Source organism: Aricia agestis, chromosome 9 (assembly GCF_905147365.1).
Source record: "Aricia agestis chromosome 9, ilAriAges1.1, whole genome shotgun sequence".
Taxonomy (NCBI): Eukaryota; Metazoa; Arthropoda; class Insecta; order Lepidoptera; family Lycaenidae; genus Aricia; species Aricia agestis.
Window position 1 is genome coordinate 13159773 of NC_056414.1, and position 26324 is coordinate 13186096.

The 26324-nt window shown below is 37.1% G+C and overlaps 2 protein-coding genes and 1 long non-coding RNA gene across 10 annotated transcripts in view; 2 read left to right on the forward strand and 1 right to left on the reverse strand.

The window, feature by feature from the left end:
- The window catches only part of LOC121730156 (cytosolic carboxypeptidase 1-like), an 82121-nt gene that overhangs the window by 22688 nt on the left and 33109 nt on the right, over positions 1 to 26324 (forward strand). For all 5 annotated transcript variants that reach the window (XM_042119062.1, XM_042119066.1, XM_042119063.1 and 2 more), the window contains 8 exons: positions 8 to 246; positions 519 to 711; positions 784 to 903; positions 1153 to 1279; positions 1599 to 1806; positions 2332 to 2504; positions 2634 to 2771; positions 3494 to 3672. In XM_042119062.1, coding sequence (XP_041974996.1) covers positions 8 to 246; positions 519 to 711; positions 784 to 903; positions 1153 to 1279; positions 1599 to 1806; positions 2332 to 2504; positions 2634 to 2771; positions 3494 to 3672 — 1377 coding nt within the window. The remainder of the gene's footprint in view (positions 1 to 7; positions 247 to 518; positions 712 to 783; positions 904 to 1152; positions 1280 to 1598; positions 1807 to 2331; positions 2505 to 2633; positions 2772 to 3493; positions 3673 to 26324) is intronic.
- On the reverse strand, positions 3889 to 25326 carry LOC121730157. Of its 4 annotated transcripts, none has more exons than XM_042119068.1 (6): positions 25178 to 25326; positions 9768 to 9873; positions 6504 to 6580; positions 5632 to 5839; positions 5302 to 5457; positions 3889 to 4851 (listed from the first exon to the last, which is right to left on the reverse strand). In XM_042119068.1, exons 1-6 carry the CDS (start codon positions 25233 to 25235, stop codon positions 4422 to 4424), a joined length of 1035 nt encoding a protein of 344 aa, XP_041975002.1. In that variant the 5' UTR covers positions 25236 to 25326; the 3' UTR covers positions 3889 to 4421. The 4 variants fall into 4 exon arrangements, with proteins under 4 accessions (XP_041975002.1, XP_041975001.1, XP_041975004.1 ...); XM_042119067.1 differs by having other exon boundaries at positions 5302 to 5469; XM_042119070.1 differs by having other exon boundaries at positions 4725 to 4851; positions 5292 to 5457.
- Positions 17010 to 17764, forward strand: LOC121730159. Its single transcript, XR_006036070.1, has 2 exons — positions 17010 to 17122; positions 17356 to 17764. It is a non-coding gene; the product is annotated as an uncharacterized LOC121730159 (long non-coding RNA).

A 26324-nucleotide genomic window follows, 5' to 3' on the forward strand; every position in this document is an offset into this window, starting at 1 on the left:
TTTGTAGGTACTTTATATTTTTCAAGGAATTTGGATCATATAGTAGACAATTGAAATTTGTGAAAGGACGGTCCAATTCGAAAGGGTCTATACTCGAAGACTTCCTAGCATCACAGACGAGTAGCCGCAGAAGTTCACCGAGTTTGTCTTACGCCAGCGGAGCCGGAAACATTGAGTTTGAGTCCGCTATGCTGTTACACATGCCTTCGTTTCTTACCGGATACAATAAAATACAAGAGAGTTCCTGTAAGTATTACATCTTAGGTTAAGACCTTACGAATATACAATTAGTTTTTTACCATCAGAGAAATAGATTTATAGGCAGACGAACTTACATAATTTATCCGGTTTTTGTAAAGTGGAGACGAAAAATACGACTAAGTTTTAACATTAATTTGATCAAATAAAGCTTTACCGACTATCAACTTCCTATTCAATTTCTCTGATGGTATCTATATACTACCTGCACTTGATCGAGTAATAACTAATCCTAAATTATCTTAAACCTTTTTTTTCAGCCACTTCTAATTCTTCATTAAAAATTCACAAAGACATTCCTAGGTACAGTACTTTTGAAACTGTGTATACAATCATAGCATCAAGAGTTAAAAGTATAATACCATTCGCAAAAGTTGCCTATCCTGATATGAATGGTGGACAGGGCTTAAATATTCCAGAACCTTTGAATAAGATGGACCGAGCTGCTTATAGGTAACAAACTATTGTTTACTTCTTCAAATTATATTGTAACTGTTATGTTCTGACTTCAGTTTTTCTTTACAGAAATAAACTCCTGTCTAGTGTCGATAGAGCTATTAACCCTGATGCATATATGAACGATGTTGTAGTTTATGATCTAGACGCCTTATGTTCGGGAACACAAACGGATACATCACAAAAAAGGTACGCCGACTTCTTAGTCCAGCATGAATCTATATCATGATCTTCCTGATTTTACAAATTTTGCAACAATAAAAGTTTTGTTTTTTATTGTTTGATCAAGCCCACTTTCTGTCGAACTGCAAAATATTCTCATAATATACGTTATGCAAACAGTCTTTCAGAGTTTTAAACCAAGTCAAACAAGCAATTATACCACTTTAGCGTTTAAAAAAAGATAGTTAATATACTACGTTGTTATTTTCTTTTCAGTTTAAACACAGAATCAAATCGTTTAAGTAATAGTGATGAACAGGAGATTCTGAGAGTTAATACATTTTGTCCTCGTCTCAGCTTCGAATCACGATTTGAATCTGGTAACTTGAGAAAAGCCATCCAGGTAAGGATTTGTACCATAAAAGCATTCTACTATCAAATTACCTTAGGGACACGAATGTAAAATGATCTTATTCTTTTTTGTATGGTTCGAAAAAATCGTAAGTACCAAAGAAACATAAAATTCAAGGAGCTTTTATGTTCATGGTAATAATATTCACTAAACTTGCAAAAGATATTGTAACTGAAGTAAACTTTACTTTTAACTTTCAACTGAAGTTTACGTTGCATATTATTATTATCTTACTTGTTTGACCAATATGCTGCAAATAAATTAGTAATGCTTGTGTTTCTATATCAATTAAAAATATTGCATATTTTAGGTTGGCCAGCGTGAGTATGAGCTTATTCTGATGCCGGATGTAAACTCGAACAAGCGGCATCAGTGGTTCTACTTCGAAGTCCGCAATATGCAGCCTGGCCGCCCCTACGTCTTCAACATCATCAACTGCGAGAAATCTGATAGCCAGTTCAATTTTGGCATGAAACCTCTATTATATTCCGTAAAAGAAGCCGTTCTTGGAAGACCAGGTGAGATAAGTAATTTTTTTTTAGAAAATCATTTAGTCGTTTGAGATAGCTTATTTAATAACTTTCTAAAAATTGGAGGCTCTATGTTCGGCTCTAGAAGAAATAATCTTAATATCGCATCGTATTAGTTATTAACTTTTGCCAGCGGCTTCGCTCGCACTAAGAAGTATTATTATTAATTAGGTATTAAAGTCTCAGCCCGATCGGTTTAAAATTGACAAAATTTCATACAAACTTTCATCCCCAATTTTATCCCCTTGGGGATAGAATTGATCAAAATCCTTTCTTGGCGTCATAACATCTACCTGCATGCCAAATTTCAGCCCGATCCATCCAGTGGTTTGGGCTGTGCGTTGATAGCTCACTCACAGTCACCTATGACTTATATATATTTAGATAAGTGAGACTTGTAATGCAGGTTCAATCAGAAAGTAAAGATCTATTTCTTCATGTCATGTTAGTAGTTTAGCTAATAGGTAACTTGATGTGTAATATTTTCTTTATATTTTAAATTTTATTTTATAGGCTGGGTTCGTGCCGGTTCGGATATCTGCTACTACAGAAACAGTTACCACAGCGCCAACCAAAAGAACTACAGCAAGTGCTACCTAACTGTCACCTTTACTATTGACTTCCCTCATGCCAACGATGTCTGCTACCTCGCATATCACTTCCCCTATACGTATTCTTTGATGATGGTTAGTAACATTACTTTCAAATTAGTTTTATATCAACAAGAGAAATTTTATCATGTAGGTAGGTATATGTTTAACTATTTTATCTTAATTCTTAATTTTTAAATCATATGTTGTCATAAAATATTTCAGACACAATTATGGCAATGGAGTTCTCAGCTGCCATCGGGGGTTTACTTTCGTGTGGAACCGTTATGTTACTCTCTGAATGGAAACGAAGTACCAGTAATTACTCTCACCGCAGAAGATACGCCAACAAATCCTATTATTGTAAGTAAACTTGAATCAGAAAAGGACCCAAATAGTAATTGCTTTGATCTATAATTAATAAAAACATTTCGCAATTCTGAGCTAATGAATTTATTGTACCAACCTACGTACCAACCTACGGATACTAATAAAAACGGTGTGTCGGGGGACCGCCAACAGTGTATTTTGCATTTTGTATTGCCATGTCACTGATTTTCTCGATTCGGTTCGCTATGAACTGACCCTTAAACTATAATGTTATGTGAAATCAAACATCTACATTAGTGGTACAGACAGACAGACAGACAGACAGACAGACACGTCAAACTCTTTTTTGTCGGGGGTTAAAAACAAAGGAAAAGTAACTCCGTCAAAAAACATATTCTACAATAGTTATCAAAAATGTGTACCTACCTATAATTTTCAATACATTTGCAATTTTTATGTGGCCTTCAGCGGTATAAGGCTGACGCTACATGACAATTCGAAAGGAACCAAATTTAAAACGGTAATAGTACTATGGAAGTTAGTTTTCCTTAGTTTTTATTATTCGTAGGTACCAACTCTATAGTATTATCAATCTAGTCCTATTTCGGTAGTCAAAGTTTCGAGTTTCATATTTTGTACACGAAATGAACTTTCGCAGTTTATCACGTCTCCTTGAGTGACACCCTAAACCGACCGTATTACTTGTAATACTAATAAGTATTCTGTGACTATATGGAAAAGTTTTTTATTTTTAGGATCGTGAGATAGTGTTTCTGACGTCGCGCGTGCACCCCGGCGAAAGCAACGCGTCGTGGGTGATGGACGGTACGCTCGGCCGTGCGCTCGCTGACACGGCCGCTGCGCGCGCGCTCCGCTCCAAGTACATATTCAAGATCGTGCCCATGCTCAACGTGGAGGGCGTCATCAACGGGTGGTGAGTGAACCTTGTTATTAGTGTGACTGTTTAGACTAGGTAGATCGGTATGAGTGCATTTTGCTTTTCCGGGTCCGACATTCGATTTTTTGTACTATGTTGTGTATTCAACCATCTGGCTCTACTAGTAGGTATAATTCGTGCAAAATGTGTATCAGCATCATCCGGCGCTATGGCGGTAATAATGAGTTAAGTTTTGATTAAAACAACTTTCTATTGTAATATTTTAAATTTATTAACTTCGCTACATCACTATTCTTTAAATTCTTGAGTTTCAACTTAATATACTTACTATACTAGGTACGTCTCATTTTATAAACACTATCTTAAATTACATACATCAATTGATATGTCCAAATATCTGAATGCTTCAATTTTCTTATATTAAATTAATATATTTAATGTTTACACATTACGCCGGAGATCGGACACACCTATTTAAATGCTGTATTACCTAGGCACCATTTATTTCGTTGATAGTTCGTTGTAAGTGAGTTACGAAGACGATGGCAAGTCCTTATGTTCGAGTCGCCAACACCTTCAACGTTTTACCCAAAAAGCCTTTATATCCCTTAAAACATTATTCGTTATATAAAAGTAAACAAATTTCATTTACATAGTAAATTAGAAAAGCCATACACAACCTCATAAGCAATCACTTAATGACTTACTGTTCTACACGAGTTGCGCGAAATATTGCATAATACTTTTGGTAATTGGGTATACCGATGTCAGCAGCGAGTCGGACGCTAATAAGAAGGCGGAGCCAGCATGCCGCTGGCGTGGACGGAACGTTCGGTGGCGTCCGGCTCGGCCGTGGACGGAGCGTCTTCAGCGACGTGGCTCTCTTGAGCGTCCTGAGTCAAGTACGCGGCCGGATCGTCTCCCACCATACCGTCGTCGGCATCGTACGGCCCCTGAGTGGAGTCTTCCTTGCGATCGAGATCAGATTCCTTAGCATGGGCGTCAGCCGCGCGGGAGTAGTGGGAGTCGATCTGCGGTGGCGATTTCAGGGAACCATCAGACTTGTAATGAGGAGACTGCAGTCCTTCCAGGGAGGATGGCCTCAGCTTGCTGATGAGGTCAAAGTGGGTGGGGAGGTGCTCAGATCTTGGTGGAGGTGGAGACGACGATGTGAGAGGATGCGCCGTCGTCGTTGTCGTCATGGAAAGTGGCCTCCTGTAAAACAGAAATCGACTCTCGTATTAACGCCGTCGCCTACAGTTGCCCCATAACCGAACAATTTTAACGGTTTGGTCGGTCATAGACAAACTAACTTCACAAAAGGAGATACCAAGCAAAGCCCCCTTCACCCACCCACCAAATAAATTCGTTAATTTTGAAAAGATTTTTAGTTACATTCCATCAAAATAAACATTGATCCGAAAGCCAAATCCTATTGGGTGTAGGGCTTTTGTTTGGTGGTTGGGTAGGCGCAGAGACCTTATCCCGCAGACCCACGCGCTCATTATTCAAAGTGTTGTTAGTGAAACATAAAATAAATTAAGATGTCGTCTCGTGGACATTTTGCGATGTAAACAAGAAGCTGTGCAATGTGAGAACACAAAGTAGCGCGCGGCCAGTCGGGGGGCGGCCTCCGGAGACAGCTGGCATCTCACCTGGCATTACCCCTGCGCTGATGAGACGGGGATGGAGCCGTAGTTGTAGTAGTAGCAGCGGGTTTGCTCGCAGATGAAATCCTTGACCTCTCCGCAGTGCTGGGGCTCCCAGTGGAAGGTCGGCGCCTTGAGCGTTACGCAACCGTTGGTCATCACGTGCTCGGTTCTGGAAAACAGACTATTTATTATGCAATTAGCCGACAACTTCCATCTACATTCTATTTTTAAGCAGAAGCTGTTTTAAAAATATCATTTTGGATATGGTTGATTAATTAAGCATAATCGGGTGAAGGCATTTGCTCCATTGTAGGAAATAAAATATATTGTCATATCTACATACCCATGCCTGGCAGTTCTCTGAGGTGCGGTGCTTCCTTGAGGCATGTCAAGTGGGTCCATGCTATCGTCCACGTGTTGGCTTGGAGGATCCATGGTCACCCGTCTCATGTAGTTGAAGGTCGCGTTGAAGGGCAATCCCGTGCTCATCCATAGATACATGTCTGTGCCTAAGTTGTTGCCGGACGTCCAGAAGTCATACTTATTGTACCCTGAAATAAAAAGAGAAAATTTTAATTTACATAACGTGTGTTATATAAAAAATAATATCTCTTTAGATACTTATAGTCAGGGTTCCCTAGAACATTTTTTTTATTACTATCAAGCAAATTTTTTGTGAATAGCTTAATTTTGATAAGACGAACAACATTTTTATTTGCGATAAATCTCGAAAGTGGTAGCTAACAGAGATAGAAAGGATTTCATACTTTGATTTGATGATCCTAAAATATGGATAGCACTTCTCTTAAATTATATAACTAATAACCTATCAATATACAAAAAAATCAGCTGGTTAGTGTTCCGTTTTAGAGTTCTGTAATAATCAAAACTTGGTTGACTACGGAACCCTAACCAGCTGATTTTTTGTATAGTGATAGATTAATAGTTATATAATTTAAGAGTAACATTGTCCTACGAATACAAATAGGACAATCCATATTTTAGGACCATCAAATCAAAGTATGGAATCCTTTCCTTCTCTGTTAGTTACCACTTTCAAGATTTTTCGCAGATAAAACTGCTATTCGTCTTATCAAAATGAAGATACTCACAAAAAATTAGCATGATAGTAATAAAAAAATTCGTTCTAAGAAACCTTGACTATTAAACATGTTTTGATTTTCCGACTTGGAGAAAATTCTATGAGATATTTACCTGCATTTGTGAGGTATGTCGTGATTGAATCAGCTTTTTCCTTCGTTTCAAATGACGCAAGCTGTAGACCTAAAGACCTGCAACAAAAAAGTTTATGTATGGATTTTTTCTTAAAACGGTTACTGTTTAAATTTAATTAAAAAATCCACAGCCGAACATATTATAACCTCCTCCTTTTTGGAAGTCGGTTAAAAACACATTAAGTCCGGTGTCAATGACTGAAACGGTAGAGGCTGCTGCACGCGCATTAATTGTCCGAGCTCCGGTCCTGCGAACTATTTACAAACCCGCTTCGCCGGATCCACAATGGCGATTTAGCTAACAACCCCGACTAATAGTAACTTATAAGGTATAGGATCGTATAGATGCCCGCCGGAGCCAGTTTAACGGGCTACAATTTATACCCTGAAGAGTGGCTACGGCCTTGCAAGATTACATTCCAGGCGAGGATATGGATTTTATAGGCACGGTCAGCAAAAGTGTTGTAGATTCGTAAGAAAAATAGAACTAAACTTTTTAAACTCTTAAAGATTATTATCGTTGATACATCCTAAGTCTCAGCATAGTAAGTTGCATCTATTTGTAAATTAATATCAACTAAGCCAACAATAAAAAGTTCCTTTCTACTTATTTAATTCATTAGCCTTTTTTCGAAGCGTGTCCTTTTTGCGAGGTTTTCAACGTAAGGTAATAAACGGGATATTTTTCTGACCGTACAGAGAAGTCCCGTAGTGATCCACCGCCATATCTAGTTGCAGCGTTTCTTGTAGCGATCACGTTACTGGATTTATAAGCCTGATTGCTACTTCCTACATTTTAGTATCGTCGTCAACCGCAATATCGATTTATGTCTTTATTACATTACAGCTCATGTTACCTCTGCATCGTTCTTTTATTTTACTAAACGCCTGGAGTTAACCGTTAATACTGTTTAAGAAACTTTACCTACGATGTTTATTTGGTTACACCAAAGTGATAAAAACTATTCCATTTCTAAATTGCTCCACTTAATTTATGATTCATCATTTCTTTCACATTATGGTTCGGTGCAATATTATTCAGTCCACATATTGTGTCATATTCGACATTCAATGCACCTTATATTCCAGACACGTAAAAAAAGCTTGTGCCGAATTAAAAAGTCGTAAATTGTACACAGCCTGAATTAATTAGCGAAATAATTGATTCTCCCATCGCGGTATCTCGGGACGTATCGACATTCACCATTCACAACAATAATGCCGCCATGTTCCTTTTCGGCATTAGCATTCGTATTTATAATTTATAATTGTAAATGTTTTTTAATCAATTCATTTCATCAAAATACAACAAAAATTAAATTGATTTCGTGTACGCTCATACACTGAACATTGATCTTTCCTTCCATATATTGTGTTCCATATATTTCAAAGAATCCATTATGCAACGTAATTTCGTCTATAAAGTGACATCCTGTGTCCATTGCTGGATCGAGTTCAATGCTAGGCACTGGCCTCATATCAACCATTTGCAATTGTCTGCCCTGTTTTCATTATCATTCATCGCCTATATATTCTCAAAATGGACTTATAAATTATGGAACACCAACGACGTTCAAAGCTGTTTCTTCATTGCTATGATAAATAATTTTACGAAGCTGGTTCTGCATTGCTGTGTATTGTTATGAATAATATTTTAAAACCAGTTTCTGCATTGCTATGATGAATACTATTTTCATAAGGGAGTAACGATCTCAGAGGAACAGTTAGACTAATTTTATGGTGGAAGGCAAGTGTGACAAATTAGTTCGGCGCAGTGTGAGCCGCGGTGCATGACACTTGCCACCTGTTTCCTCGTAACGCTTATCACGTTTTAATTTACCGATGTCACATCGCCGAGTGTGACCTTAATCGATTTTTGTAGTTACGAGTTTACGACTAAATTGAGGATGTAGAGGTAATGGGTTACAAGTTACAAGCTACAGGCGTACGATTTACAATTAGTGATAAGTTGTGTAATATTGTGATGTTTGTATGTACTCGTACATTGCTACAAAAACATCATTTTTAGTGCGAAGGTAATTTTGGATTTTTCTCTTTTATTTTCATATTTTCCTCATTTTTAATTCTTCCATTATACTTTCTCCTTTTATTCCTTTGCGCATAGTTTCATTGATGTTGGTTTTAGTTTATATTTTGTTGTTAAAGTCTCTTCATATATCTAAGTACTTCAACATGTTACAATGTTTGAGCATGAGAAAGACATTTAGAGTTTGATATAAAAGGGGTCTACAAGTTCAAAGCTAGGCGGGTACATATAGGTCGGGTGGCGGCACGACGTCGCCGCTTCGTGACCGAACTAGAGGTGAGTGACATTCGGCCTGAGAGGTGATTAAGTCTCTTTCGCGCGACTGTACCGACATCTATTCATCCTCTTAATGGTGTACTCATGACACTAGCATTTGTCCGATAGATATGATTGCGGGAATAGCGAATATCTTAGATAACGCCTGTAAATGCGTTATTATTTGGTTTCGTTCATTTGCTTGATTTATATTCCGTAGAGCCGTTTTTGTAGAGACTATCAGTGTTTGATTGCCTTATTTACATGACTCGTATTTCGTAGAGTTGCTGCATCAATAACATATCATGGCTAGGTAAAATAATGAGCCTTCTTTCATAAAGCATTTAACGTTGACATCTTTTCATAGCGGGCACTTAGCAACCGAGGGACCGTGGGAGTCCCGCGACAATAAAACCGCGCCATTGTGCGTAATCATCCGAGTGAACGGCTCGCGGAAGTGTTCCAGTCAAATGTCGATATTGTTCTAGAATTTTCCCAGAACCGGTAACAGTAATGCAAACGACACTTCCTGGTTGCACTCGCGGCCAAGAAGCCTACCCCGATATGTTGTTAGCGCCCAGTTTAGCATTGTTATTGCAGGACCAGATAGCGGATAAGCTTTCGTAGTCACGATGTGACTATTATAACCCACGAGCTCGCCGTGAGAAATATGAAACTAACCGAACGTTTTTTTTCAATTGAACGATGTTGGATTATTCACACCGACGATGTGATAATATTCACGATAGGTTTTGTTATTATGTAGACGCGTGTTTTTATACCTCTTTAAAGTACACTTTATCCAATTTTATATTTAGTGTTTGTTATAATATTTTATTCCTGTCTTCAATTCTCAAAGTCTCTTGTAACAAACTCTAAAGAAATTATGGTTCGTGACAACTTTACTTACTATTTCTTCGACAATATATAAGACATATTTACCTGCAGTACTGGTACGCTAAAAAGTAGTTGAGCTCCGGACTGTAGGGGTTCATCCTGGAGATGAAGTATTGGACGCCATCTAACTGTATCGTCGTTATCCTCTGGGCTGTAACAAAGGAGACAAGTTTTAGTACTGACCAAGTAATATGCCTTACAAGAATCTAAAATGGTGAAAAATTGTTTGAAGTGAAAAAGGCTTGGTTTTTTTAATTTTCTTTAAAAAGAAATGTCGCAAAAAAGGAACATAGAGAGACCTTAGAAAATTTTGTAATATTTACGTTAACTTCGATTAACAAATCCTTACTACAATTTAGTTTTTCCCGACCGTACCTTAAGTACTAGGAAACGCTTCAATCAGTTCCTATCGTTCGCATCTCGTGCTTATCTAATACTAATCGTTGGAGACTATTAATTTCGGTTCAACGACCCCGGCGGATAAGTGGGAGGCAATAAAATGCATCCTGCAAGCGGCTTCTCGTTTGCCATCGGATTGTGAAGTCAATCTTGATGCCTGAATAAATCCCATTAGAGCGCCCGTAAATCGTTCCCATATCTCAAAGGGATAGATCTAGCTTTTTATGAGGAAGCCTATTTCGAGTTCTTGTAACTAATATGTACAAGTACTTATTTAATATGCAATATCTGCAATAACGTAAAAAAAAGAAAAACAAAACAAAATCTGATTTTGTTTTGTTTTTCTTTTTTTTTACGTTTTTAGATCATATTTCTTTTTGCCCTTATTTTTCTGTCGTTGTAACACATCCTACCTACTCAGTTTTTTATACCATTTAAAAGCAATTTAAAAGTCTGAAAGTTAGTCTCAAAAAAATACTCATTGTGCGTCTTTCTATTTTTAAGGCACTTTTTATCTGAAATAAATATAAGTACGCATTATGCGTCGTAACTCCTATACCATATACATAGGACATTGAGGATTGTCGTCGCCTTTTTCGCTCGTTTATTCAAAAGTAAATTATTTGCCTGTCTCTTTCTTTCAACCCATACATTCTGCTAACTCATAAATAAGCAATAAACCAGGCGCAGCTCGAGTATTACGTTTTTGTAATGCTATAACGACTGGGTGTACTTTGTAGTTTCTCACACTGTTTGAAAAAGAATGTGCAGGATTTAATGGGTTTGGCGCGGTTGACAAGAAACACAATTACAATAGTGGTTCGAGACTAAAAAGTCATCTATTCCATAGAAAGCTAGTCGCATTTTATAACGTAGCCACTTCTTGGGCTTTTTGTTGGGTAAAATATATATTTTTTTAATGAAATAAGGGGGCAAACGAGCAAACGGGTCAACTGATGGAAAGCAACTTCCGTCGCCCATGGACACTCGCAGCATCAGAAGAGCTGCAGGTGCGTTGCCGGCCTTTTAAGAGGGAATAGGGTAATAGGGGAGGGTAGGGATGGGAAGGGAATAGGGGACGGTAGGGAAGGGAATAGGGTAGGGGATTGGGCTTCCGGTAAACTCACTCACTCGGCGAAACACAGCGCTAGCGCTGTTTCACGCCGGTTTTCTGTGAGAACGTGGTATTTCTCCGGTCGAGCCGGCCAATTCGTGCCGAAGGATGGCTCTCCCACGCATATAAGTTAACGACCAAGTGCGTCTCAAATCAGCTGTAAATTATGATGATTATACTCCAATTTTTTTACTGTGTATTTATAGGACCCATCTCATTCGTAAAATTCACTTTTCGTATGCAAATAAAGAAGTAAATGTCGTGAACAATACCCATTTTTGTATCAGTAACAGTCATTTTGTCGTGGTTTCTGTTCGGGAAGAATGAAACGCATGCAAAGGAGGCGGGTCACGAGAGGTGCATACTGATTACCGACCGACGCGACTGTGCACACTGCACTCGGGGACGACTTTTTAAAATATTAGCTGACTCAACCCAAACTGGTAAAATTTATGGATACAACGCATTCGTAAAGAGTGGAAAAATACAACGAAGTATGATTTTTTTGCAGACCATTAGAAATTAGAATCTCATAATATTATGACAGGATCTAGAAAGCCAAAATTATTCTTTCCTTGAAATTCCGGTTGCTTACTGTAAATAACCTTATTTTTTGCCCTCAAAAGGTTTTTAAATATATTCTTAATTCGTTTTAAGTAGCCGATGATATCTATATCCGTTCGCTCATCCATCAGCCATACAGGAAGTAACGGCTCGATGCCCAAACACATTCGCGGGTGACTCATCCTAACGTGCGAATGGACGCCTTGACTAGGTCGTCGGACTTATTATTAGGTCTGCTACTACCAAGTTCTACTAAGTTCAGTGTAGAGTATCGTAGAGTGAAAACCTCTACCTTAGAGCTCCTGCAGACTGCAGACATTCTATCGACCGATAGTTTGACACAATTGTCAATTCGAGTTTCAGTACATTATCGGCCGATACAAATCGTTTAGTATTACACATCTTACCTCCATACATCTTCGTACTGATTAAGCTTTCGATCAAACTATCGGCCGACTAAAGTCTGCTGTTTGCGGGGGCTCTTAGGGCTAGCTATTATATGGTACGGTATACAAATATAGCTATTATATGTATACCTAGGGGAGTGCACAAAAAGAGTCCTGTCAGGAGTCAGGACGGCCAGCGATTAGTCCGATTGGATTCCATCGGCCTTTCCATTAGGGGCTTTTACTCAAAGTTTAGAGACTATTATTTGTTTTGAACTCTAGAAAATGCCTTGTAGTAGATGTTGTAAGTTTCGCAATTCCAAACTACAAATCCTAGATATACTATAATATATTATCAAGAACTTTTACCAGACGACGAAAACAGCATAAAAGAAGACAAGGTGCGTTACTCTTTGCACCACTTTGCATCAAAACTTCCTTTGCGCTACAGCAGCAATCTTTGCGCCGGGTACATTTATGTCTGTGGTTTCTACCGTTAAACAATTTGAATGTTGCGGTCGGCTCAAAATTCATGTAACATCCCAAGAATAATGGGAGGAAGTTGTAGTTATTACGTGGTGTTTAAGATTCCGATCCGGGCCGGCGATTGGGCCAATGCTAATGATATCCTGTTCTCCACTAATGTTATATTAGGGGCGACAGATTGTCTAAAATATAATTGGATTCAAGTTCAACTAAATGAGTTGCAAGTGAAATTCGAATAGAACTATTTAGGTAGAGTTATATTGTCATAAGCATTAAAAGATCTAGATTCTAGAGCTAAGAAAATATCTAAGAATCCGTAATAGATAAAAATTTCGATGTAACAAAATTTTAATCCCATGTAAATGTCAAAGTTCATAAAGCCACAGAAGGGTATTTTTGTCCACCCCTAAATGATGTATTTGTGCCAATTATTATTAAATTACATTGGTGATGGGAAATTTATCGATGGGCGACCGGAACTACAAGAGACATGCCGCGCATCAGGACATTCTTCGGATCCAAAATATTGCTCGTTACGACCTCTTGTACTCAAATGCTTAAGGCACTATCGGAGAAGTTGAATCATAGGTAGAATTGTTTGAAGGATCAATAAAAATACTCAAAAGCTACGCTATTAAGGCTGGTTTTATCATTAAGCGTTTCGCAGCGCCGCCGTTGGAGCGCGCGCGTTCGAAGCTATAAAAAACGTATGGACGGACGGCGCTGCTTATGCTCGCGACTTTAAAACGCCCTATATCATAAGGCTGGTTTTATCCTATAGATATATATATATAGGATAAAACCAGCCTTATGATCTTAATTAACGCTTTTTATAAATAGGCGTGTGCCCACTGCCCACAGGCCACACGTAAAGATTTAATCAAATGATCAATATTATAATATTGCTTCATTTATATCACAACTCCAATCATAGATCATTATTTCCACCACCATATCCCATAATTGGCTATCCTTATTCCTTCCCATAAAAATTATACAATATTTACGGCGGAAATAAATCAGTAAGTATAATGTTTCCACCTCCTATGATTTATATTTCAATAATTTAATTTTATAGCGCAAGGGTATTAACTTATAGGAGATTGTATCGCAGGTTAAGTATTGTTAAAGCGCAGTGAGGCTCATCATAAATCTAAAATATAACTAAATCCTCTCCTTGGGCTTCATAAATGTCACTGCAATAATATATTTGTAACGCATTCTTACTGAGCTTAACTTCAAAACGTTATGTTCAAAGGGGCTTAATAGAGACAACTAGCTGATCCGGAAAACGTTGTTTTGCCATGGTCTGTGTAGGGAATATGCTTGAACCTACTGTTTTCATTTCGTATATTGTCATAGAGATGCTGTGCATGCCGATCTTCGATACTTCGATAGTGCGATTCAGAAGTCAGAACTATGCTCGATTTTGTATCCTATAACGTAATTTCGAGCAGCCCTGGATTTATACTATATAGGCTGTTCTTATAGAAATATCGTATCGATCACTTTTAAATAAACCTAACCTAATATTGACCGACAGCTTAGCCTAACAATCAGGATGAAAACCAAAGTAGTCGACATCCTCAGACGAAAAGATATGCTAAAATCAGTTAAAGGCACACTGTACGATGCAATGAAAGTAAATGGAGTCAGAGAGATCATTATGTGAAATTCAAGAGATGGCAAAAGGACTTGACAAGAGGTCGACCCGCCATGAGAAGGGAAGACGAAATTAAAGTAACTGACTGACCCTAGACAAGAGTAGTACAGGATAGAAAATACTTGAAAGAGCTGGAGGGGGCCTTTGCCGACAGGCACATCAAATTAAGAGACTTTAATATACATATAACAAGAAAATTCTTATAACAAACGTCTGCAAAAGAGACAATTTGGAAAAAAAGGCTAAAAACTTTGGGCCCCTTTTGACGAAAAATGCGGAAACGTAGGTGCATGAAATTTCGCACAATTATAGTTTATATGGAGAAGGAGTGCATCTCGAGCTAATATTGTTTTAAAATTATCCTTTTATCATACCTTATTTTAATAAATAAAACATTACACATACAGTGCAATAAAACTGTATAGTGCTAAAAGCTAATCAGTAATTAGTTAATTCATTAAAATGCTTTTTTTTAACTTAAACGTCACAAAAACGAAATCACTAATAATTAGTCAAAATGTAACTCAACACGAAATCTTCTCAAAAACTATTAACATAATAACCCAAGAGGCAGCGATGGGCAGACTTTCGTTATTTGTTTACGCTAAAAATTTTCCATTATATGAGCCCTATAGAGGTAAGAACGACCAGACACTATGGAGTTTCGGTCGCTATTACTTTAGAAGGTTTCCAGTTCTGCAGGTCTATCTTACGTTCAATAAAGTTTAAAAATCAATAATTTTATCTTATTTTCTTGCGATATCTGTAATAATCTCATATCCTACTGCCAGATTTTTGTGACAATTGCTTCCCATTTCCAGACATCGCAAAATTTTGGATTTTATTTGAGTTTGAGGTGGTCTGGCAGGTTCTTAAAATAATAATTTAGCTTTCTGCTTCTCTCTCTCTGCTTTCTATAGCTGTTTTCGCCATCTATCAGCAAAAATAACAAACAAAACGCTACTTTTGGGCGTGATCGACTCTATAATGTGACCGACACTACAAAAATATTTTTTTGAGTTTAGGTATTATAAAAAAAAGGTTACAAAATTTTAATGCCGGTATCATTTGAGTTACGCCGTCACGTAGGAAAGTTTCTAATTTTGTTGATGTAAAAATAATTTTACTGTAGTTATAGACAAAAGTAATGATTTTTATGTGACCGACACTACAACTCGACACTGTGATCTTACAAGCCCATTATATATTTATAAAAATAAATTTTCTCGAATCTCAAAAGCTATATCGGTATTTAATTGTTTGATCAATCAGTGTGTAACAAAATATGACAAGAATTTAAAATACATAACGTGAAAACTAAGTCAGAACTTCATCACACAAAACCACACTCAGCCGAGCTCACGACATCATCTCATAAATGGCAGCTTTGCTAGAAAAGTAATGCTTAGAAATTGTTGCTTCTACAAAATCTTAATAGTGCCATAATGTTGTGACTATAATTAAGTATTTTTAATGCAAAAAACAGGTATTTATTTTTTTAGTTTATGGTAGACTTTTACATGGAACTGCCCTGTTGTCAAATTAAAAATGGATTGTTGTTTTTTTATTAAATCTGAAATATTCAATACTTTAAACGGGGAGCCAAAGGAAGAAGTATAAAGTCAATATTTTGGTAATAGAATATTAATAGCATTGAAACTTATAATGAAATTTAAGGTCGACCATTATTTCGACCATTGGGCGATCTCTAGTTAATCTAAATATAAGCAGAAAGTCAGAAATAGTCTGGAATTACAGCACGATCGAAGCGAGCCGCTTAAAAGCCTTCATAATTATTTATCTTATGACAGATAAACGCGCCTTTGAATGTAGTCAGTAAATCTATAGTAGGATCATTCCGCTAGAAACGGCCATCAACAATAGTTTTTAATAATATCATCTGAGGGACGCGATGTTTTTCCCATATTTTTAAATTAAAATAACATATATTTCAAATAAGTGTTTAGTTGCAGTATAGTTATATAGCAATACATTGAAATCTTTTGTATAAATGACACTATTCAATCTTTTTAGTGATTTAGACCATTAATTTTGTCAGACCAATAAACAACTGAAAATGAAAAAAAAACTGAAATTTGATTAAGTTTTATTACAAACTTACTTGTAATATTATATATTATATTACATAACAAAAATGTAAAAATTTGTTAGAGAAATACAATTAAATTCACCTTTAAGAGATTTAAGAATTTGGATGTTACACCCGCGATCGTAGAAATTGTTAATAATTTCTAGTACTAATGATTACTATAATTACATTTTATCTAGTTCTATAGTTAATTTGTTTTATGCTATTTTGAAATATAGGCCAGTTATTTTGTAAACATTTCACAATAGCCAGTATTCACATTTGAACTCGTCACAGTTTTTAATGGAGGGTCAAATTGGTTGCACCCGCGATAGCACTTCAAACCTGTTTTGTGGACCTTTATACATTTGATTAAGGTTGTCATTTAAAAATCATTGTTAAACTGGTTAAAATGTATCCCATCAAGGGAGAGTTTATTAATAAATATGTTTTATTTTGCCTGTATGAGCTTTAAGTGTGTCAAACGGTTGCACCCGCGATAATGGAATTGCCCAGTAGGGGAATGGCGCCAAGAATATAAAGGCTCGACTACAAGCCTCTCAACCTTTCCAGTCTCGTAGCAAGATCGAAGTAGTCTTACATAACCAAACCAGTCGCTCGACCGCGCGACCCGTGAGTTATGTCGCTGCCAAGTGCAAGGGCAAGGTAGTCGCCATTTCACGGCCGAACATTATGTTGGTAGGGATTTATTATGTGAATTACTTTTTGATCGTATTTAATTTACTTTGAAATTATACATCTGCTTCACATTATATTATAAATTAAGTTCTATGGATATATTTTGCAAAAACTTGTGATAAAATCAAAGAAAACAGCATGTAGAGATCACGTTCTTTGAATAATTATACAAAATAACCCTGAAACTCTTCGAATTTTGACTTGTGCATCAACGATTTTAATACTTTTTATAGAAATTATAATCGAACGAGGAGTAACGAACTAAAGAAAATTGATCTGGTGAAGCGTAAAAAATTGGCAATTTGGATATCATCGAGTGATTACTCGCGTCCGTGGGAACATCGATTGGATCGTTCGCGGTCGGATAACTATCGAAGTTTGGAACGCAAAAAAGGGATCGAGAATCGAGATAATGGCGAACGGAGCAGTTCCCCTCTCCCACCTCCTGCAGGAATGCTCCAGACTATTTTTAGTGATCAAACCCGAGGCCGACTCGCCTCGCGAACGCTTAGTTAATTGTCCTCCAGACTAACGCTTTGTCCCAACTCCATGTAATTTAAAAACCAGCTCTAAATTCTTGCACTGCACTTATCTACAGTTTCCAGACCGAATAAAAAGTAAAGATGTTCTACGAACAACAGAGGTCGGTTTTTTATTCGCGTGAGGCAAAATACGTTTACGCGGACAGTCGGCCAATCGGCAATCACGTAAGGAGGATAACGCAAAGTAGCATAGTTTGATGCGCGTGAGTGCCTAAGTGCGTGTAAATAAAGAAGCATTATTAAAAATAGGTCGTGAGCTATCTTCGCTTAGTTGAAAGTAAATTACTCAACAGCAAAGAACTGATCCCTTGCCAGCTATTAAGAGGATTCCACACCGCCATTTTTTCCATACAAACGTTGTCCCCTGTTTCCTCCCTGGATAATGCTAGTAGAGTTATAATTTTTTTCCTGAATATCTACGGCCACTAATACGATGTCCCTATGTTTTATTTTTTTTCATAATTTAATTATTAAATAAGATATGAACGTTCAAAAACCCAAAAAAATGGCCAGATTTTCCGCTGTGTTCAAACGTCCAGAAAACAGATTTGGCTAGATTATACAAAAAAAGCAAAACATAGGAACACAGCTCAAGCCTTTTTTTAATCTTTAATGAAAAAAGTACTTAAATCGGTTAAGTTTTGGGGAAGGAATCAGGGGACAACGAATCGTTGATTTTCTGGATTTTCTGCAGTTGTCTCTATCGCGTTCTGCGGTATAGGCTTGAGGTAAGGGAGACAGCTATAGATAATACACGTACTTTTTTTTCATTTCTCTAGCCGCTGTTGTATCCTCTTAAGCTGTGCCGTTGCCTAAGAACTGATAAATCGGAGAAACTCCCTCATAAAATTAATCTCAGGATTATTTCCGAAATATTTGAATAATGATAAAGAAACTTAAACGCCTTCGAAAATATCATGCCGACGTTAATTCTCAAAACCAATACGACAAGAAAAAATTAATAAGTGTTAGTCGGTGATCCCACAGTAATTTGATATAATCACCACCTGTCGCGAGCCGCGGCGGCGATAGAATTATGGCGACAAAAAAGTTGAGAATTGGATGAACACAATAAATAAAAACATAATACCTTTCGGCTCCGATGAACCCATTCGAAATGTAATTTCAGCTTAAATTATATCACGGTGAAACACATTAATAGATCATATTATGGATGCAATGTATTAACAAAAAAGTTACTAAAAAACTTAGATCTCAGTAGAAAGAGGTCGGGAATTTCACATAACGAAAGAAGAATGTTGAATTTCAATCTTGGTGTTCTCAAACTTAAAAGCGAAAGTTTGTCTGTTTATCTTACTGTCTCTCATCTGTTTACGTTAATACCTGAAGCAACTTAGATGTTTAGTAATGACTAATGAGTTTAGAGATATAATAGGATAGTTTACTGCAGGAAATCCAATCAAACATTTTGCAGGATGCCTAAGTCTCGACACCTGACTATAACTAGTTGTATAATCTTGACGTGTCTAGACTTAGGCCCAGCTAAGTACTAAGTAGCATTCAGAGGAGTGACGCCCTATGGACGGATATCCTCATCACATCCAGTCGGTGACTGGCACTACGTGATCATCATTCCTATTGACACATCTGTATTACTGCCACGTAGACTGTACTTATTGTATCGTCATCAGCTGAAGAAAATCAGCAGCTTTCAATGGAGAAAACGGGAATTTAAGGACTGTAGTTAAAGTGAAAAGGAAGATAAATTAATAGTACAGATTATTTTACATGTAATTCTTGTTATTTGATGTCTGTGGTCTTCTTAGAAAGATGCGTCGTTTTACGGACACCAATTAAGTAATTTGCGATAGTTATCCAACAGATTTTTCGAATGTCTTGATCCTTTAAATATCCTTTTTTTATTATTGCTTATAGGAAATGCATCCCAAAGAATAAATTTATATCTTAGGAGGATTTGTTAGCTTAAAGAGGAAATGGGAAATCTAAATAGTAAATACCCAAATGAATCACTAGCAACTATTCTTACCTCCAGAGTCAATGTTTTGTTAAGTCAGATTAATGGTAATATTATCATTAGTAGCAACATAACAATGGTTGTATCTTTTATAATAACAATAATACATAATGTTATTATTTAAATACATACAATTAATGCCTGTTTCGATAACAGAGCAACGGAATCACCGATTAGATAGCCCGAATAATATATTATTCGTCGGTTGGATATATTCATATAATATTTCAATCAATATGGTACATGACCATGACATGAAATTTAATTTTCAAATACTTTTACAAAAATAAATATAAAGGTAAATTTGCACAATGCTATTAGACAATTTTCAACTTATCTAAAGTTCCGACGAAACAAATCTCCAGCGTATTGGTAAAATTTATTGAAATATGTACATAGAATTAATGTTTTATTAAATCGTAAACGTAAGCATAAAATGCAAATTTTTACGTTTTTACGTACTTACCCGAGTAATTAAGAAAATTGCTTGAATTATAAAAATGCAGAACCTAAGAATTCTGCCGGTTTTTACTGGCCGTCATTAGTGCAGGACATTGACTCGGGAGATGCATATATTGCATAACGTACGAGCTATTTCTAATGCTGAATACCATGTTGTATGACGGGATCTTTGCATAATATCAACCTATAATTATCTGAGGCGGAATGGTATAACGAACTCCGGGAGTGTCGGGAGCCGGCCGCTCGGTAAAAACCACCGTCATTTACAATACCGGTATGCGAGTGGAATCGCGTTGCACACTGCACAGATAAATAATAACGTCTTAGAAACGTCATAGACTCGTCCCTTCGCGGGCCGTTGAACTCGCCACCTGCCCTACCCTAGCCATTTTTTCCTACTTCCGTTAACTTTTTTTGTGATGCTGTCGATAACCTCGGGCTGCGGATACGCTTCGATTGCAGAACCAATCGTGATGTTTACGAGGCCCTCGATGCAAATCCACACTATTTGCTATTGTAATCGCTGAATACTAAAACGACTACTATTTCGTTTGACTTGGTCCTCGACCTTCGTCTGGTCCTTTAGACAAGACGTTTCCTTCCAGCTTATTTATAGAATTGTCGACCAAAATTCAAAATGTATGAAACTGACATAAGCGATCGATAAAATAAAGTCGACATTTAGCTCATGTTATGTCGAATCCAATAGTTTTGATCGGCGATTCGATAAAGAAAACGTCTTGGCTAGGGTCTCTATAGTTGTTGGTTATTTCTGAGGAAATCTCGTTTACGATCGTAACCGCGAACCTTTGTTTTTGTGATGAGGCAATTCGCTGCACTCGGATGAACCGACTCGCGGCTCGTCACCTCGTGTCATTGACATTCAATTTTGTTTCGCGTTAAAAATTCTATCCCGACGATATGTTTTTTAAAAATTAAATTAACTTTTTCTGAAACCGTGATTCGACAAAAAGTAATCGCCTGAAACAATTATCCGGTATTGAATTGAGGTGTGGAAAAATTGAAGATACATTTTTTTCGAGAGAGCAAAAACAAAACAATTGATATAGATAGTACTATGCTGTATGATATCAATCGCTTTGTTTTTGCTTGGGTGTTTACAATTTTTGGTCACTCAATATTCGTAATCATTTTTCTAGGCTAAGTTCTTAGTTAATTATAATTTAAAATTAAACATAGTTTAGAGTGCCTTGGGAATAATTTAAATTATGGTCAGTGACCATCGTGGGAGCCTTATAATAATTGTTTAGGATAAGAACAACAGAATAGGATGAACGGTAACATCAATGTAAAACACAAAAATATTATGACGTAAGTGTAACCCTACATGTTACATAGAGTTTGTAATGTTAACAATATTTTTTCTTTTCCTATATAATAATAGACTGGGGAAAAAGTCTTATAATATGTATGAACTTGTCATACAATTTCTTGGGCTATAGCTATATCAATTGTATCTGGCTGATTTTGGTGTCATTAAAAAGCTTTAATTTTACAGTTCAGACAATTACAAATTCAAATTAGGTAAATGTGAGATTTTCATTTGTTTTTCTTATTGTAAAAATGAGTGATTCTCATGAAGAAATTCGATACATTTTAAAATTTTATTACAAAAAAGGTAAAAATGCAACACATGCCGCGAAACAATTTGTGATGTTTATGGACCAATGCAGTATCTGTGAGAGTAGCGCAAATTTGGTTTAAGCATTTTCAATCCGGAAATTTTGGTATCAAAGATACACGTCGCTCTGGTCGCCCTATTACGGACAAAACTGATGCCATTTTTGAAAAAGTGGAGCCAGATCGGCATATTAGTAATTACGATGTAGCTGAAGAACTGGGGATTGACCACAAAACGGTATTGGCGCATTTGAAAAAAGCTGGGTGCACAAGTTCGATATTTGGGTGCCTCATGAGCTCACTGAAAGAAACCTAATGAACCGTGTACTCATTTGTGATTCTTTATTACGACCTACGAATAATAAAAACTAATTACGACGATAAATGAAACCGAACCATTTTTGAAGAAGCTGATAACTGGTGATGAAAAGTGGATCACGTACGACAAGATCGTGCGAAAAAGATCGTGGTCAAAGGCCGGTCAGGCTTCACAGACTGTGGCGAAACCCGGGTTAACTCACAACAAGGTGATGCTGTGTGTGCGATGGGATTGGAAGGGCATTATTCATTATCAGCTGTTACCGCCAGGCAGGACCATCGATTTTGAACTATATGTCTGTAACGAACAACTAAAGCAAGAAGTTGAGAGAAAGCGGCCGGAATTAATCAACAGAAGGGTTTTTCACCATGATAACGCTAGACCTCACATATCTTTAACCACTCAGCAAAAATTACGGGAGTTTGGCTGGGAGGTGTTAATGCATCTGCCGTATAGTCCCGACCTTGCGCCTTCAGATTTTCACTTGTTTCGGTCGCTGCAGAATTCCTTACGCAGTGTCAGGTTGACATCACAAGAGGACTGCCAAAACCACTTATCATAGTTCTTTCATCAGAAGCTCCAAAATTTCTATAGCAATGGGATCATGTCCATACAAATTAACAAGATGTCAAAAAGTTATCGAACAAAATGGCACCTATGTACTTTAGTCAATTGTAAATAAACTTTTAGAAAAACCTTTTAATTTTTTATATAAAATGCGAAGAAACTTTTTCCCCAACCCAATATTATTCTTCTAGACCTGAATAAGGGCTCTCAGCCTTTTTTATTCAACGATATAGACTAAATAAAAGGCTCTTTAAACTAGAATTTTTAAAATCATTGTTTGTATAATGTATAATAATTGTTAAGCGACAATCGCTTAGCAGCGTTTTACTTTTGGACACTAAAAGCAAGCATTATAACTATAATTTACTAATTCTATACCATTCCCTCAAAGGCTAAAATTTTTGTTTATAGAGTATTAATAAAAAAAGAGAGTATATTTAGTCCCAACAAATTCAATCGATGTCCGACTGTTGCAACTTGCAATCGATTTCGATAGATTCGGTTTCGATCATCGAAATACTTCGATGTTTTCTTTCAAAGCGAGGAAAGGCGTACCTACTCGTGTAACAGACATGCATACATTAATGGCCCTTAATGTTTATACACCACGCAGCAGCGCATTGTTCTGCCACATTCCTACGCCCTCCGCCCTGCGAGCCCTGCACTTGAATCAACAACTATTCAGACTCAACATTAAATTTTAACGAGCCCTAACTGGTATGTGAAGTTCGTTTCCATCATAAATGTTTCAGCTATTCGTCCGCTTGTAATTATTGTTGTTTCAGGTTTCTTGTTATTTTTGCGATGAGTTTATTTTCAATATTTGTGTTTTTTTTTTTAATGAAATAAGGGGGCAAACGAGCAAACGGGTCACCTGATGGAAAGCAACTTCCGTTGCCCATGGACACTCGCAGCATCAGAAGAGCTGCAAGTGCGTTGCCAGCCTTTTAAGAGGGAATAGGGGAGGGTAGGGAAGGGAATAGAAGTTGAAGCAAAAGATGACCAAATTTTCAATTCTTCATTCGCTGCATGGTGCAAAGGAGGAATGTTAATACTTATGAAATGAGTGTAGAGTATAGCGCGTAAATTGTAATAAGGCCAGAGTTCCAGGCTTTGGTTTACCTATATTAATTGTTGCTCTTATATGTTTCTTATATTATCTACGCCTCCGTGGTCTAGTGGTATAGAGCGCGGCTCTTGACTCGGAGGTCGTGGGTTCGATTCCCCGCGTTGGAAACATGTTATTTCCAAGTTTGGTTAGGACAATGCAGGCTGATCATCTGATTGTCTGACAAGTATGATGATCCATGCGTCGGATGGGCATGTAAAAAGCCGGTCCTGCGCCTGATCTCTCGCCAGTCGTGTCGGTCGTCCGTCCCACTGGGTTATGAGAGTAAAAGGAATAGAGAGTGCTCTTGTGTACTACGCACACACTTGGGCAGTATAAAATTACTCCTGCGTAGCTGGCCTGGTTTCAATGAAACCGGCCACCGTACAGGGAAATATTTTAAAGTTTTTGTTGGCAATTGCTTGCTGCGATATTAGTCTTAAAATTAATTTTCTAAATATTATGCAGAAATTCATGGAAAATTTTAAATTTTCGTTGCTTGTTTTGTGATTTAGTTAGCAGTTTTTTTGTTGTCTGACTAATAAGTTATTATTAGGTATGAAGCATATTATTTAAATTATTAATCAAATATATTAACTACTCTTAGTTACATAAAGCAAAAAGTAGGTATCTACTTGCAATTCCATTTATCTCGTTACGGTCATTAATTTAGATAAAATCGCAAAATTTATGGTTAAAATTAAAAATAATCCATGATTTTATATGATTTCTGATTAGGGTTTTTTGCTTGCCGAAACTTAATACTCTAGTACTTATACAATTTTTCGACAGGTGGTTGGAGTTTTGGGTGGGCCAACTCAGGTGTAGTTTAGCACAGGATAAGCTGATTTTTAGTTCAGTGGTGACTTTTTTGTCATGCAAACTTTAATATTAGTTCTTTGAATAAGTACATTCGAAGAACATTTTATTTATTTAATATGTATTTCGTGAAATGTTGATTTCTTTCATGATTATAATACTGGTGCATAATTTGTATTTCATATTACGAGATATATTTTAAATCAATAATACTTACACAAAATCCTTGAAAAAGAGTATTCTTATAAATAGTTTTATATATATTTCAATGCTATATTACAGAAATGAATAATATTCAATAAGTCGAGTAAGTGACAATAATAAAAAGAACTCTGTCCCATTTCATTGACGGTCAGACTGTACCTATTGTGTAACGCTGTTTATTGTCGCGCAACCTGTGAACCGCGATCACTTAACTATCCTATTCTTGATGTCATTGTCATTGGCCTTTATTGACTGTTATGTGTTAACATAACATTGACCCCCAAAAAAATATCAACTTAATTTTCTTTATTTTTTCCTGAAGCAATTAATTTGAACTTTTTTATGCCATGACATAATAGTTAAAATTATATCAGTATTAATTATGACGTAAACTTACCTGCGACGGGCGCGAGGGTCGTCGCGACCAACAAAAAACAGGTTGCGAGTACGAGCATGTTGGCGCGGCGGGTTGCGAACTGTGGAGGAATCACTCTGAGGAGTGCGCACACGCAACACGGGACACTCGGGCACACTGAGCGCGTGCTCTCCCGAACCCCCCCTTATAACTGCGCCGCGTCCCCGCGTACGACTACCCAATCGTCGGCGAAGATGCTTCAGCGATTCGACACTGCGTCACGGCATACATCGCTGTGTTAGACCAGAAGCAGCGGTTCGAACTCTAGGTAGAGCGGCATTGGTGCGCGGTCGCGTTTCGGTGTTGCGGTGCCGGACGAGCGACGCGGACGTCCGGCGGACGGACGCGCGGCGCCCGCTCCCCGGCCGGGAGTTATCTCGCCGAATCGTACCGCTGTAGCTGCGAATGCGGTCAATTTGTTCTTGTTGCGGTCGCGAATTCTTCGCTCGTCCGAGGGTTGTCGTAGTTTTTTCTGTGATCACGACGCGGTCCGTCTCAAGGGTACCTTCGTATCTCCCATTGAGCATCGCGAACGAGCCGAATGCAATTATAGCAACAAATTTATCCTTATAACGCAGTCTACGAGCGTAGGGTCAAAAAGCTTAAAGGTAGCTTCAATATTTTAAATCGGAGAGTAAACCACTCGGAATAAGTTATATTTATTTAAAACTGAAAAACGAAATGGCGAATCTATTTGAAAAGAATGCGAGGATTTATTTTTATTGTTTAAGTTAACGAGATCACGATCTACATCTGACGCGGAGAGGGCTCTCCGCTCTACGTACGTCGATAAAAAAAGATCGAAACAGATCTAGATGGTGCAGATTAAGCTTTAGCGATCGTTGGATTATGCTATATGCAGCATTATTTAACTGATGCAATATTATGCTTTAAAGTTTAAATCTTTAGTTATAAATACATAATATGTTAACAACGAATTCAATCAAGTGTACGGGATAAGAGGGAAATAAAAAAGTAAAAATATATCGGATTATAAGGAATAATACCTAGAGAAACCTACAAAATATGTTAGCATGCATAATATTTTAGAAGTATTTTCTATTTAGAAGTATCATCAGATATTGGTTGCAGTAGATTACAGCACTTTAACTCAATTAAAAGCACAGCT

Bases quoted from the DNA above. Each gene is read 5' to 3' on its own strand.
- LOC121730157 (XM_042119067.1), bottom strand. From the start codon at position 25,235: ATGCTCGTACTCGCAACCTGTTTTTTGTTGGTCGCGACGACCCTCGCG. The intron at 9,874-25,177 runs GTAAGTTTACGT...CCTTTGTTACAG, and splicing joins GACCCTCGCGCCCGTCGCAG to CCCAGAGGATAACGACGATA. The intron at 5,470-5,631 runs GTATGTAGATAT...CATAATAAATAG, and splicing joins CAGAGAACTGCCAGGCATGG to TCTGTTTTCCAGAACCGAGC.